Raw genomic sequence first — 15,543 nt, 5'->3', positions numbered from 1 at the left:
TAAAATGAGAATTTAGGCTTTGCTAAACCATTTTGTAATAACTGTACCCTTTTTAAATGATACAGTCCTGTAGCTTTCAATGGATGTATTTTCTCATTGTTAACTATTAAAATCAAAGGAAATTTTACACAAATGAGACACTTGATACAAATGGCTTTTGTGATAAAATATATTTACTTTTTTAGGTTAAAAGTACATAAAATAGTTAAACAGAGAAAGTAAAACTATATAAATACATATAAATAGTAAAATATTATTTTTCACATATACAAATTAATATATATTCAGACAACCTCAGAGTCTTAATAGAACAGATACCATTGATTCTGGTCTTAAAGCACCAAAGCCTGAGAAGGAAGTCTCTGGTTTCTGTTTTTGTGAAAGATGCCACAGTTCTGTTCTCATCAGTGGCTTCTCGTTGTGTATGAAGCTGTTCAACATGTGCCTTGCCAGTCTGCTGAAATAACGTGTGAGAACAGTCTGTCCTTTCATTAAAAAACTTGTGTAAACTTGAAATATCTCTACTGAAGTTGAGTCACTGAAGTGCAAGAAGAGAATCGGGCCCCAAATATTCATTAGTATCTTAACTGAAAAATAATTTAATTGGAGATCAGTTTTGGAGCCACTGAGGCGGAATCCCTGGGGAAGTAAAGCTTTAGTGTTAATTTTTACTAGCTATACTTCTTCACTAATCATGTCCTTTTTGTTGAGGCCTGGATAGAAGGCCAGAAAGTAGTGGGGAGGGAAGGGGTTAAAAAATCATGCCTATATTGGCATTTCTGGGGAGAAATCTTCCACCATTGCAGCAGCTCTCACAGTAACAGGGTTGGGACAAAGTAGTGTAGAAAACTTTCCAGGGGTTATTGGCATTTTAAGCCTCTATATCATCTAGGTTTTCTTGGTCTTTGCAACTTACTCTCACAGGTATACAAGAACTAAAGAATGCATTTTTACTGTACTGGGGAGAAGGGAAGAGAAGGACCCCCCCCCCCCCCAACCTGCACAAATGGAAGGAAGTGATGATTTTGTTAAGTACTACTTCATATAATGATTTTTCATAGCAAAGCTTTTCTTTGGTGGGGCTGATACCTTTTAGCTGTGATTTTATTCTGCTTTAACTTCCTGTTATCTATTACGTACTAGTGAAGCAATGTAAATCCATACAGAGAGAACATTTTTTGGATAACCATGGACATAAACAGCAAGAGCAAATTCCACATTTGAAACATCAATGTTGTGAACTCCAGTACTGTGTACAGCTTCTATTAAAGGTCTCACTTCAGAATATGGCATATGAATGGGAAACCCTGAGACCTAGGAACAAGAAAAGAAAAATTATTAATGCTTCTGGGAGAGGTGTGGATTGATGTGTTCTATTCTAAATACAATTTATACTTTGGAGAGGGAAAGGGAAAGTAAAAGAAGCAATAGTAATGATGTTTTTTAAATCTAATTTTGTTTACAAATGTAAGTTAAGAAGAAAGCTTAGTAGAGGCAGACTAAGGCCATAAACCATGAAAACGGAACGCTCATGAATCTGCTCCTATCTGACTCCAGTACAAAGCAGATGCTGGTTAATACACAACCTTGATCAATTAAATTGCTGTCAGCCTTTGGCCCTGCTTCAACACAGGCCCACCACCTACCTCTTTTGCACCCAGTCCATTCTTGGTGATGTGCTACTATGGACTTAAGGCTAGATCCACAAAAGGATTAGGGTACCTTGAGCCCAAATCCTCATGCTGAAGATGCTTCCTTTGATAACACCGAAGAATGCATTTTCATTATACTGGGGGAGGGAGGACTCCCTAAACGGTATCTGATTTTTTTATTACTTGTTGTGTCCAAAAAGGCCTCAGACATGACACCTACTTTTGGATCCTGACAAGATTTAAATGCAAAACAGGGGATCCCAAAGCACATCTAACAAACATCAACATGTAACTGCAGATGGAGAGAGCCACCTGCTAGCTGAATATTTATTTAATATGCATTAGTATGATATGCAGCACAACAAACACTGGAATCCCCCTGGCCTGCCATCTACACACAGATGAGTACTGTTAGTATTAGGATCCAGCATCATTTTCATTTTCTCTGGTGCTCAGAGCCTAATTTTTTAGGCAGTGGCACAGCTTCAATGGCAGCTGTGAATTGCTTGAGGATCCAGGAGGAGATGCTGCATAATGAACACCTGCTCTAAGGTGCAAGAAATATAAAGTAACAGATCTATTAAGTAGGTAGATAAAACAGGAATAGAATAATAGGGCTACAACAGGCAAATAAGGAAAGAGATGGTAAGGCACTCTTCAAGCCAGAATCAAAAAGTATCTAGAATGGGTCAGTTTAGTACTAATGGGGTATTTTAACCTCTCTGCCATCAGAAAGAAAACAAAAGCAATAAGGGCTTAGTATTGTTTCACTACTAAGAAGTCCCTAGACTTAGCTTCTGCCTGTCACAAGCTAAGACTACCACACTAGGGCATGATCCTATTTTGCCTATGGTGGCACACAGCATTCTTCTTTAATAGACAGGACTTATGCACCTCCAAAAACACCAAGCTGTACTGCTTAATAGGGAGCCTTACTATAGTCTACACTACATCCATCATACTGCAAATCAGCGTGATCCAAGAGGTATCCTTCTTACTCAGATTCAGGACCCAAGTGGGAAGATAGCTATGTGCACCAAAAAGTGAAGTCAGTATTGCCATCTGGTAAACGGCTCCTCCTACTATAGGCAGTCCTCGACTTACAACGTTTCACACTTAAAACGTTTATAAATTGACACTGTTTCAACTTTCTGATGTCAGTTTTGACTTCACAAAACTTGATCTGATGCCATGCCATGCCAGTGAACAAGTTTGCTGCACCGCCTGTCTCCCTGGAGAACATCTGTCCAAACTTCCTTGAACACTTGCTTTAAGAAGGCAGACAAGACTCTAGAAAAACCTGCAACCAAGACTCCTGAGAACTCCAGCCAAGAGCCCTTCAAAAAGTCCAGCAAAGTCACCTCAAAGAAGTCCTTCCAAATCGATATGATTGCTATTTACAATATAAATACATTAATGTATCTATATTACTCATCTATAACTGAGTACAAAATTCTGGTGTATTTTTGGTGAAAATAGGGTATTGGGCCTCGGTTCAGGAACCAATCCCCTATTTATGACTTTGTTTCTTACGAGAAAATTGGTTTGGAATTGCAACGTTTCGACTTGAGACCCAGTTTTCAGGAACCAATTGTGTCATAAATCCGAGGACTGCCTGTATATCCTAGGCTTAAAGCTTGGCCAGTGGGAAATTTAGGGCATTTATATACGTGCTCCAGGAGGTGTGTGGATCAGGGGTGGGGCACGTTAATTAGTGCAGCTCTGAGAGGGGCATTAATTAAAAGTGCCTGGAGCATCATGTGCATCAGAGCCCCTATGCTGAAAAATGGAGGTAGGGCACTTTGAACTAAAGCTCACTGAATGAGCTTTAAAGCACCCTGCTGCCATTTTTCAGCATGGGGACACTGATACACATTACGCTGGAGCACACTAATTTCCAGACTCCAGCAAACACTATTAATCGACGAAGTGTTGGAATTATAGCGTGTCAGAGCAGGCTCCCTGAATGTGTATAGGAGCCTCTAAATTCTAGGACTGGCTCATGGCTCAGCTGAATTAAGCAGGACCTTTTTGCCTTGCTGTTGCAGCTGGGCAGCCGAGAGGAAAAGATTCATGGACCCAGAAGGAAAGCAAGCAAAAGGAAGGAAGGATACATTTTATCTAGTTGCCCTGGAAGAGAGCTAAATCTTAAGTTCTAGCCCCTGTTCTCAATGGTGTTTGTGCATTTTATCTAGTGACTATTTAAAGTATAAATGCAGAAGGTGGGCTATGAGCCAGCAGTTGTAAGTACAGAAAAGCAGATTTAGACTTAAAGAAAAACTGCCTAATTGTAAGAGCAAGAGGACAATACATAAGCTGCAGAGTTAGGGAAGATATGGAATTTTCTTTGCTGGAGGTTTGGAAGTAGCTGGATAGGTATTTGTCTTAGATGATTCAGAAACAGCTTATCCTATGCCAGTGCAGAGGCCTGGCCTAGATGATTTGGGTTTCTTCCAATCCTATGGTTCTCCGATTCCATCAGACTGGGTATGTTGAAAGAGAGGCTTCTAGTACCCAACTCAGTGCTGTGCAGCCCAGTCACCTAAAAACTAGTTATCACAAGGCTGGGAATTGTGGTGGCAAAATCCTTTTTGAAGAGATGGGAGCCCAGGAAGGGTGGCTGTGCCTTAAGGAAATGATCCTTTGGGCACAGAGGGAGATGATCCCGATGCGAGGAAAAAGAGGGAAAGGGGCCAGGAGGCTTCCTTGGCTGACCAGAGAAATCCAGGGCAGCCTGTGAACTAAAAGGGGAGCATATAAAAAGTGGAAACGGGGAGAGATTACCAAAGAGGAGTATACCTCCTCTGCTTGCACTTGTAGGGAGGCAGTTAGACAGGCCAAAGCTACCATGGAGCTGAGGATGGCATCCCAAGTAAAGGATAACAAAAAATTGTTTTTTTAGATATATAGGGAGTAAAAGGAAGGCCCAGGGAGGAATAGGACCCCTATTAAATGGGCAGAAGCAATTGGTGACGGACAGGGGGGACAAGGCTGAACTCAACGAGTTCTTTGCCTCTGTGTTCCTAAGCAAGGGGCAGGACAAGGCTCTCACTGGGGTTGTACAGAGGCAGCAGCAAGGCACCAGACTGCCATGCGTAGACCCTGAGATGGTGCAGAGTCACTTGGAGGAACTGGATGCGTTTAAGTCGGCAGGCCCGGATGAGCTCCATCCGAAGGTACTGAAAGCACTGGCTGATGTCATTGCACAGCCACTGGCGGGAATATTTGAACACTTGTGGCGCATGGGCCAGGTCCCGGAGGACTGGAAAAAGGCCAGTGTGGTCCACATTTTCAAGGGGAGGAAGGAGGACCCAGGCAACTATAGGCCAGTCAGTCTCACCTCCATCCTTGGCAAAGTCTTTGAAAAAATGATCAAGGCTCACATTTGCGAGAGCCCGGCAGGACAAATTATGCAGAGGGGAAACCAGCACGGGTTCGTAGCAGGCAGATCATGCCTGACTAATCTAGTCTCTTTTTATGACCAGGTTACAAAACACCTGGATGCAGGAGTAGGGGTTGATGTCGTATACTTAGACTTCAGGAAGGCATTTGATACGGTATTCCACACCATGCTGGTGAACAAGTTAAGAGGCTGTGACTTAGATGACTACGTGGTCTGGTGGGTGGCGAATTGGCTAGAGGGTCATGCCCAGAGAGTCGTAGTGGATGGGTCGGTATCGACCTGGAAGAGTGTGGGCAGCGGGGTGCTGCAGGGCTTGGTCCTTGGACCGATACCCTTCAATATCTTCATCAGTGACTTGGACGAGGGAGTGAAGCGTACTCTGTCCAAGTTTGCGGATGACACAAAACTGTGGGGAGAAGTGGACACGCCAGAGCAGGGAACAACTACAAGCAGACCTGGACAGGTTGGACATGCGGGCGGAAAACAACAGAATGCAATTCAACAAGGAGAAATGCAAAGTGCTGCACCTAGGGAGGAAAAATGTCCAGCATACCTACTGCCTAGGAAATGACCTGCTTGGTGGAACGGAAGTGGAAAGGGATCTTGGAGTCCTAGTGGACTCCAAGATGAACGTGAGTCGGCAGTGTGACGAAACTATCAGAAAAGCTAATGGCACTTTATCGTGCATCAGCAGATCCAAGGTGATACTTCCCCTCTATTGGGCGCTGGTCAGACCGCAGTTGGAGTACTGCGTGCAGTTTTGGGCACCGCACTTCAAGAGGGATGCGGATAACCTGGAGAGGGTCCAGAGAAGGGCCACTCGTATGGTTAAAGGCTTGCAGGCCAAGCCCTATGAGGAGAGACTAGGGCACCTGGACCTCTTCAGCCTCCGCAAGAGAAGGTTGAGAGGCGACCTTGTGGCTGCCTATAAGTTCATCACAGGGGCACAGAAGGGAATTGGTGAGGTTTTATTCACCAAGGTGTGCCCGGGGGTTACAAGAAATAATGGCCACAAGCTAGCAGAGAGCAGATTTGGACTAGACATTAGGAAGAACTTCTTCACAGTTAGAGCGGCCAAGGTGTGGAATGGGCTCCCAAGGGAGGTGGTGCTCTCCCCTACCCTGGGGGTCTTCACGAGGAGGTTAGATAGGCATCTAGCTGGGGTCATCTGAATCCAACACTCTTTCCTGCCGATGCAGGGGGTCAGACTCGATGATCTATTGAGGTGCCTTCCGACCCTAGCATCTATGAATCTATGAAAATCCTTTTGCAGATCTAGCCACTAAAATTTGTGACCCCGAGCTCTAGAATGATGGAAGGGTCAATTTCTTATTAAATGAGTCATTGCAATAGTGGCCAATTAGGTAGGAGGGAAGGTGCAGTACAACAGCAAAAATAACTATGAATGAATGCAAATAGAGTATGCATTTCCAGTTAACATGCACAAGTACTACCAGAAATCTGCATTGGACCAGGCCATTCTCAAACTGAATGTATGTTTTGTCTGGGTATAAACATGGATGGGTGATAAGCAGTTAGGCCAGGTCCTTTCCTCCACTGCAGAGAACACTTAGATATGATGGATCTGAAGTGAGAGGAAAAAAAGCAGACTGCAGCATTTATCTCACTTCCTGGTGCTCTACAGAAATTAATTTGCTCTCTGGGGAGAGAGCAAAGGTCCACTGTGGCCCTGGAAGTTTCCTAGAATACCAGGAGCACAGAATTGCCCATATTTTTTTGGCTTTCTTGGTTGGTGTTTTGCTGATTTTGGAAGCATTAACCACTGGCTGCTGTTGACAGTAGATGTTGGCCTTTGATCATTAGCCTAACTGTACAGCTGCTGCTAAGAAGTTCCCCTTTGCTAATTGAAAGTAAACAGCAAGTCGCTGGAGTGTTTCAATCTGACAGTTCATGATCTAGCTTCATTACAGAAGACACATGCATTCATTTAAATAAGTACCCTGTAATCTCCCAGCTGTTTTTGCAGTTCTGCCTGGTGATCATCTTCTATGTCTTTGCCTTGGTTCTGTTCCAAGAGAGGCAGGAAATGACGAAGCGTGGAGGTGCAGTACCTGTTCCAACGAGTGAGGTGCCTGGGCCTCCACTCCATAATTTTCTCTTTTAGTATCTTTTCAATCCTGCAAGAAAAATTCAGCTATTTGTTAAGTGCTGTATGTTAACCAGTGCCAGTTCAAGGTAGAATTCTATCTTCACAATCTAGTACTAGGGATTCTTCCAGAAAACTGACTGCTGCATATTTTTTCAGCTAACTACTCAGGTTGTGGGGAGATGTTAAGGAAAGTAATGAACCCTTCACTGCTCACAAAGAAGTTCAGAGAAGTAATACATGCATAACAGCAGTAAGGTGACGGTGTCCTGGCTTATCAAAGAACTCTCCAAAAGTCATATATAGGAAAGTGAGTTTTGAGCTTTGCATATGTTTTTCCTGTCCTTATAGCACTTTTATCTTTACCCTATTGTAACAGTAGTCAGATACAAAAGGTTGCAAACAGCTCCTTTAGCTAACACCTGAAAAAAAGCAACCATGAGCACTATAGTGCTCCTAAAGTAACCACAGCTTCCTAACTGCCTTATCAGACTCAGCAGACCTTTGGATCTAGACATGAATATGGGTCATCGAACAGGCTAGATTTTGTTAATGTTCAGTCTTCAGTGTTGATGACACTCGCAGCATTTAATGTCATTATGCAGATGCTTGTAAAGTTACCTGCCCTGTAGTTCTAAAGCAGCAGCTTTGTCTGCCCGCTGGTAAGTTAATTCTTCAGGCTAATAAAAAAAAACCAAAAAAAGGGACTTAGAATGTGAGGATTTTAATCAACAATGAAAGCACAGAGCTTTTCTCACAGTTTTACACAAGTGTAGCTTCACTAGAGGTATGCATCCCACCACATATTGAAGGTGGTAAGAAAAAACGAGCTAGCTCAGAAACAACACACGCAACTGGAGCTAAACTGTTGTATGTAAAGAAAGACATCCCTCCGTACAGTTGGCTTCAACCACTGATGCTTGTACGTCTGATTAAATACAGATAAAGCACTGTTTGTTTACAGAGAGCGTACTGCTACATGCAGACTGGAACTCGATTTTTTCACATTTTAAAGACAAAGTTGATGTCCCTTTTGATTTTGACGTTGCATGGTTTGGATTTTACTTGTGGCTGAGCACAGAGAATGGCACAAATCGTACTTGTCCTCAGATCTCACGTTGGTGTTCTGAGAGCCGTTCATCATCCATTCTACTAAGTAGTAATAATTGGCATTTGTTAGAAATATTGTACTCTAAAGACCTAAATACTGCATTCAGTGTGGTTGGCCTGATGTATTAACAATCACATTAGTAACAAGTTTACCCTTAAATGGTAAGGACTTAAACTTAACTGCATGGGGATTGTCTATAGGAACAGGCATGTAAAATGTGAGAGAGAAAAATAACTCATCATAAGCATCATAACTGCGAATCATTTCACCCCTTAAATACGCATTAAAGCAATTGTTTTGAACTATAAATTAATCTAAAGATACAGGAATACCTGAACGCTCGAGAGGCCAGGATATGGTAAGTGTCTTGAAAAGAAAGGCTTCCATAATTTGGGTTTGCTGATGTCAAAATTTATCCTTACTGGGGAATCATATTGCTGAACATTGAACCAGATCTAAAGGAAAACAACATTGCTGTAAGTATTCTTCCAGTACTTTGGCAGGTAAGCACTGGTGACACGTATAAAGTGTTCCAGTTTCCAAAAAGGGTAATCACTATATTCCAGTGCTACAACAGGAATAAACCGGGTATAAGACAAGAAACTGTCCTGTATATTCAGTTTCACATCTTTTATAGGTCTATATATAGGTTAACATGTTACTATACTACATGTAATTACAATTTATTGGAGTTGACTTAGGGCTGAAGAGTTGTCATACTGGTTTTCAACATGAGATGAAAGGTGTAATGCTCAGAAATTATATCTGTGATGTTATAAACTCTCTGAAGTGACCATTTTGTTTTTATAATAAAATATTAAAGAGACTTTAGGATGTGCTACACAACACTTTAAAATCAACTTTCTGAAACAATTTAAAAATAATGTAAACGTTTGCTGTAGTCTGCTTTTTCTACATATGTCTTTCAGATAACACACTATGGGCATGTCCCCATGAGCAGGAACATGCATGTCCCTGGGCATGCTGCTGCACACGTGCTCTGGCATGTGGCGATTGCCCCGGGTGGGGTAGGGGAGGCAGGGTCAGCATGTGGACTAGCCCCAGCAGCCTTACCTGGGGGCCTCCCAGGGCTGCAGCAGCAGGGATCCATGCACTGGAGTCTGGCTGGCAGCCGGAGCATGGCTCTGACCAGTCAGGCTCTAGTTTTGGGTGGCACACGCTGCAGCCATGTGTGCTGCCCTGCTTTTTCTGCCACTTTTTTGATATCAGGACCTTCCGGTATCAACCCCCCCCCCCCCCCGCACACACTCACCAGCAGTGCAGCATGTGCAGAACGTACAGTCTGTGCCACTGCAGACAGGTTTGCAGTGCTGCAAACCACACATGCGTGCTTGTTGGGACATACTCTATTTGTGCTTTATCATACAGACATACTTCAGCAAACACAGGAGTTGCCTGTTTAGCTTGGGTCACTGTTTTACCAAATCAGAGACCCTGTCTCCAATAGTGTCCAGAATCAGCTAAGTGCAAGAAACCCCATAATGAACAATTATGGAATAGCAGCTAAGATTATTAATCAATCATTATCCGATTTACTTTTGAGAAGCAAAAGAATCTTCTTATTTTTTTCATCCCATTTGACATACATAACTATGGGTGAACTTACGGATATAAAACATTTCATCTTTTTTATCTCAGTGATACATCATGGTAGAATGTTCCATCAAGTACATGCTCTATAAAACAACTATTGCTTTTAAGGTGGTTAGTATCAAAATTTATTGCCCACCAACTTGTTTTTACATTATCAGACAAGAACACCTAAAACCAATGGCACCAAAGGTCCCTTTTATTTATATATATAAAAAAATGGAATGATTATAGTTTTCAATTCTATTTTTCATTTCACTTCTGGCACAGCCTAATATTTAATTTGGGCTTTTAGCAATGCTTTCACTGAGCTGTTCTGACATCACCCAGCTTTACATGCAGCTGGTATACTAAAAAAAAAAAACTAAGTTAATCAAGGCTAGCAAAAAATGCAAGCAACTTCAGAAGAACCTCATAAACTAAGAAACTTTTGACTGTAGCACATTCTTCTTAGGAACTGTTTAAGCCTGACAGCCTGATGAAGTCTATCACAACCATCTAGTTGGTCCAAAAAGATACCACCCGCCAAACTTCTCTTTGCCAGTATCTAAGAGACACTGTACAACCTCTCACTTCACAGATACTTACTCTGCCACTTCTGACAGACTATGTCAAGCAATTATAACAAAATCCTTCAAAGCAAATATAACAAAATCATGTCAATCTGCTTTCCTTTAACCATTAATTCATTAATGTGTCTAAAAATATTCTTGTGGAGTATGAAGCATAATTTTGCTTTACAGGGTCATGCTAGTTTGTGCCTATCATATTTGCACTCTTCCTGCAGCTTTATCTTTTTAGTTATGACTTAAACAGTTTACCTCATACTGAATTAAGGTGTCTGCAATTCCTAGAATAACCTATAACTTTTTAAGATGAGTACCTCACCTACAGCTGTCTAGTACCCTAGTGCATCATTTTAATGTGCATCTTTCTGTTGCTGACTCAGAAATTAAATTTCCTAAGAACTGTCAGCTGTACCTATGGTAACTTGTCGCTCTACATTTATTCAGTTTGCTTCAGTGTCTCCTCTTTTGACACCTCTATTTTGGGCACCTTCTTAGCCTGAAAATCCAGCATTAGTTATTTTCCCCAACATATTCTACAATGAAGATCAACCCAAAGAAAGATTTTTTTTTTTTTTTTAATATTCTCAAGAATATCTTAGTTGCCAGTGACAGAGAAGGGAAGTTGTTCAGTCACAACAACTGTTACTTAAGCTACGGCATGGAACATTTTCTTAAATCGGACATATGTATTAAAAACAAGCCTTGATATTTTAAAGCAACTATAACTGGCTTCAGTATACACACAGCCATATAAACCTAGGGAACTATAGCAAATATGTTCTGGTTCAAATGACAGTACATTAGTTAACGTTTCCACAGTCCAACAAAGGGTGGTAAGCCTCTTTAGGGTTTATAAAATTGATGTGTATATATTTGCTTCAAAACACACCCAGTAACATGTATTTAAAACATTGATGACCTTTTTTTAAAAAAGGTGCAGGTGACCTATTGAAGAATCACTTGTAGTTGGAGACCCACAGCATGATTATCACTAGAAATAATGCTTATAAAGACCAATATTGGACCACAGTGTTATTGAGTTTTCATGCATAATTTGGAAAACTGAATCCACAAAGGCTATACCACACACACAATATAAACTGTTGCCTTTATATATAAATCCTGGTTTAGTTACTCTCAAAAAAATGTTGGGTCAAATCCTTAGGTGATGCAAATGGACCAAGGTCTGATGAAATTGAGAGAGCCACACCTTTTACATTAGCTGGTTGTGGTGCTCTAGTTCCAACATTTTTTTTGAACTCTGGTAAAAGTCTGTCTTACAGCAGGTAAGGGCAATGTTTAACTATTAAATTAGCCAGATCCTAATTAAAATGGCACAGTCATTGTTTGATGATCTATTTCCCTATTTAATATAAAGCATGTTATTAGCACTGATCCACCATAAGGCAAACAAAGAGATGACAAAAAAGCCCCATATTTAAGAAAATATGGAAAATACTTACGTTATCAGAGCTAATCAAGCAGCCCACATTTTGAAGTGGACAGAAAGTATCAAATTGTCCATAAAAACGTCCAGTACTAGGATTCCATATCACATACTGATTTTGTTCCCAAGTAAGTACATATGTGGTTGGTCCCTATGAGGGAAAAAGATAACAAACCTTTTAAAAGCTGGTTTGCAAGGATAACAGATATTGCATTTTATGCAGTACCACATTATTTTTTTGTTACTGAAGTCACAACACTTTTTCTCCAGCTGGCTGAATATAGTTTGCTTCAAATAAACTCATTGCAATTCCACCATCTTAACTGGCATTCAAGTAACTATGCATCTCAAGTTTAAAGTTGTGTGTAGCTTTCTTCTGGCTTACATTAGAACCACAGAGGTAGTATACAGCATCAGCATGGCTGAAACATTTCGTCATTCTCAAATGTAGTCAGATAGAAACCACAAGGAGATTGTAATTTTCCATTTACCCACAGAATAAAAATACATATGTTTCCACACTGCCCAGCCAGCATGCCTGTCACAGATACTAGGGTTGAGAGTCTAGTCTCCATATATGCTTGAGTCCCTGGCCTTCTTTCCCAGGCTACCAGCAAGAGTCTTACTGGTTTCTTCAGAAAATGGTGTGAGGCCACTTTCAGTGAGGAATGATTTTTGGCCACCACAATGTAGACCAGGTTTGAAAGAGTTTGCTATAATATACAATGAGGCTCAAACTAAGTTTTCTCTATATACTGAATTATAAAACTAAACTTTTAGGGAAGCTTAAGTACTTGGCTATAGTAAACTACCAAAGCAACATTGGCATTAATTTTAACACTATGAAGTCTTGCTAATGATCTGTTTTACAGAGAGAACTGTAGGTAAGAATCAATATGTGTATTTGTATAATAATGTTTTTTTGAAAACCCTGCATGCAAAAAGGTTTTCTTGATTATCATTTGATTTATGAATACAAGTTAAGAAGACCAATCTACTACAGCTCAAATAGTTATTGATCAGGACTGTAATAAACCATAATCAATAAAACAGCTAGTCTTCATTTCTTACAAGCGGTAACATTCTTATGAAGCAAGCTCAGGAAATAACTGCACACAATCTTTTCTACAGCTATCCCATTTGCAACACAATCTTACAAAATTATCTCATTCACATGTATTTAACTCAAAAACAGAAGCATCTAAAATACTGCAATAACAGGATTACAAATCCCTTTTACTGGTAGCTGTCTGGCATTCTTAAAACGGGAAGAATAAAGATTGCTAAATTTACCATTCTTATGATTCAATAAAGCAGCAGAAAGCCCTTACTAGACAATTTTCATGACAGGTGACTAAGCAAAAGGTTATAAAAGGTCCAACTGGCCCACCAGGCATGATTAACAAAGCACTACAGGAATCTGGTTAACACTATAAAAGCCTTATAAGCATCCAAGCTAGAATAAATACCTGCATAATACCATGCATGCACCAACAGTCCCCAGGAAAAATTACTTAGCAGGACAACAGCCCGCTGTCTGACAAACATCTGGCAGGTGTATTCTTCCTTGCAGCCTTGCTGAAACTGCACGTGTCCAAGGTAAGATACAGAGACTTGTTTGCATTACCTTTTTAGCTCTAAGGCTGCCTGCCCTTTCCTACTTGTCCTGTTGGAACCAAACAAACTAACAGCCAGCAAGGATGTAGATGGTAACATCAATAGAGCAAGGTGGCTGGACTGTGCTGGCCTCGCAGACACCAGGTATGCCTCTGAACAAAAACCTGCGTCCCCAGGCACACATGCCTAGACAGCCACTCTAGACAACCCACTTCTGTTCCAGCACCCATTTCTCTCTTCCAAACCCCAACAACCACCCAACGTATGCAGTCAACTGCTTATGTGCTCTTCCACCTTTCCCCAAACCCAAGGACCTTATCTGGACTTTTGGGTATCTGGAAGTTTGTGAAATAAAACTTCCTTCTGGTGCCATGGGGCTAAATCTCCATCAGGTTTTGACCAGATTAACTGGATTTTGAACATCTGATCCCAGTGCTATTAAAGGAGGGAAAATATGGCCAGATTTCACAAAACCCAGTTGTGTAACTGCTCAAGAATGCTGAGGACACAACTGTTTTGCAGCAGTTGAACTTGAGGGCATTGTGCTATAGCTATGGAAAGTACAGCCATGGATGTTGAAGCCTTTCAGAAAATTTGGTGGTAACAGTCACTCAGGAATCTGCCAAAGTCTATGGGGACAAATTGCTCCCTACTGGTGAAGGAATTTAAATATGTTACACTGCCCACTGCCTTTTTCTTGGCAGTCATTTACACTAGTACAAAATAAATGTTAGAGGAGGGTTTACATATGCCAGACAGTGGTTGAAGCAGGATTACATTTACCACCACTCTAACTTTAAATGCACGTCTATTATTTCCACACATAAATAACCTTCTACCTTATTTTTCTTTCAGTTATCAGATAATGGTTCCAGTGGCACCAGTTTTTAGAGGCCTATGATCACTACTTTAAAAATCATGCCTTCAAGAGAAAACCTTACTCACTGCTTGGAACTTCATCATTTTTGCTGGTGCATGCTATATTTTCATAGGCATTTGGAGATGATAGACATGTTCAAATCAGATGAAAATCTCTTACCTCAGGGATAGCATTTCCAATTATAAGCCAGGCTTTTTTGCCTATACCAAGAAAATAATTGCATAAGAGCACAGCATGTTCTTCCTCATCACCAGCCAAAAGATCAAGGAATTGCTGATTGAGAAACAAAAGTTACATTTACAAATAAGTATCAGTACAGCTCCCAACCAAAGTCATTTAAAAGTCCTTCCTAATACTGTGCACGCAACCTGCAACTATCGGGTCTTTATTGCATATTATGCAGTAGTTCAGGGGTGGGAAAAGTGGCAGATCTGGCTGGCAGCCAGACTCCACTTCCAGCAGCTCCTGCCTGCATGGCTGAGGCTGGTCTCCATAGAAGCCCCAGCCACTGTCCTGTGATAGTGCAAAGCTGTGGTGGCCATGGAGACCAGCCCCAGCCGCACTGGCAGGGCAGGGCAGGGCAGGGCAGTGCACGGGCTGCTCCGGAGCTGCTGGGATCTTGTGGTGGGGCAGCTTGGTCCGGGGCCAGGGCAGAGCTGCGATCTGCTGCCTGCCTGGTCCAGGCAGCGGATCACGGCTCTGCCCTGGCTTGGGACCACACTATCACTGCTGCAGGGAGCTAGGGCAGAGCCATTTAGATAGGAAATTTTAATCACAGAAGTCAACTTCTACCTTCTGAGTTTGCAGTACAGATTTCTGACAAAATCTTCTGGGCTACTCTGGCTAATACATGATGGATATTCACTCTGGCTAGTACATGATGTATTGGTATTCCACTACCTTCCAGCTCTCTATTTACATGCGTTTTTAATGACGAATGTACAATGGAGGTAAGGCTTGGTTTAAAAAAAAAAAAAGGGGGGGGGCTTTTGTCTAAAACTCTTTATCTGATATTATAGTCTGAAAAGGTGACATTTGAGTGTAAATTAACCTGGCTTTAAGGCTTGCACTGCTCCAGTTGTACAGCTAGTAGGAAGTGGTCTGTGTAAATGTAATAGTTAAATCCATATACAAAGACAGCATTCA

The 15,543-nt window shown here is 41.4% G+C and overlaps 1 protein-coding gene across 4 annotated transcripts in view; it reads right to left on the bottom strand.

Moving 5' to 3' along the window:
• Window positions 1-151: 151 nt before the first annotated feature.
• CC2D2A (coiled-coil and C2 domain containing 2A) overlaps window positions 152-15,543 on the bottom strand; it is a 141,905-nt gene continuing 126,513 nt past the window's right edge. For all 4 annotated transcript variants that reach the window (XM_059721590.1, XM_014607614.3, XM_019479844.2 and 1 more), the window contains 6 exons: window positions 14,557-14,670; window positions 11,917-12,051; window positions 8,606-8,728; window positions 7,784-7,842; window positions 7,016-7,193; window positions 152-1,314 (listed from right to left, as the gene is read on the bottom strand). In XM_059721590.1, the coding sequence (XP_059577573.1) occupies window positions 1,126-1,314; window positions 7,016-7,193; window positions 7,784-7,842; window positions 8,606-8,728; window positions 11,917-12,051; window positions 14,557-14,670 (798 nt within the window). In that variant the 3' untranslated portion in view covers window positions 152-1,125. The remainder of the gene's footprint in view (window positions 1,315-7,015; window positions 7,194-7,783; window positions 7,843-8,605; window positions 8,729-11,916; window positions 12,052-14,556; window positions 14,671-15,543) is intronic.

Source organism: Alligator mississippiensis, chromosome 2, assembly GCF_030867095.1.
Source record: "Alligator mississippiensis isolate rAllMis1 chromosome 2, rAllMis1, whole genome shotgun sequence".
Lineage (NCBI taxonomy): Eukaryota > Metazoa > Chordata > Crocodylia > Alligatoridae > Alligator > Alligator mississippiensis.
This window is presented reverse-complemented; position numbering and strand designations above follow the sequence as displayed.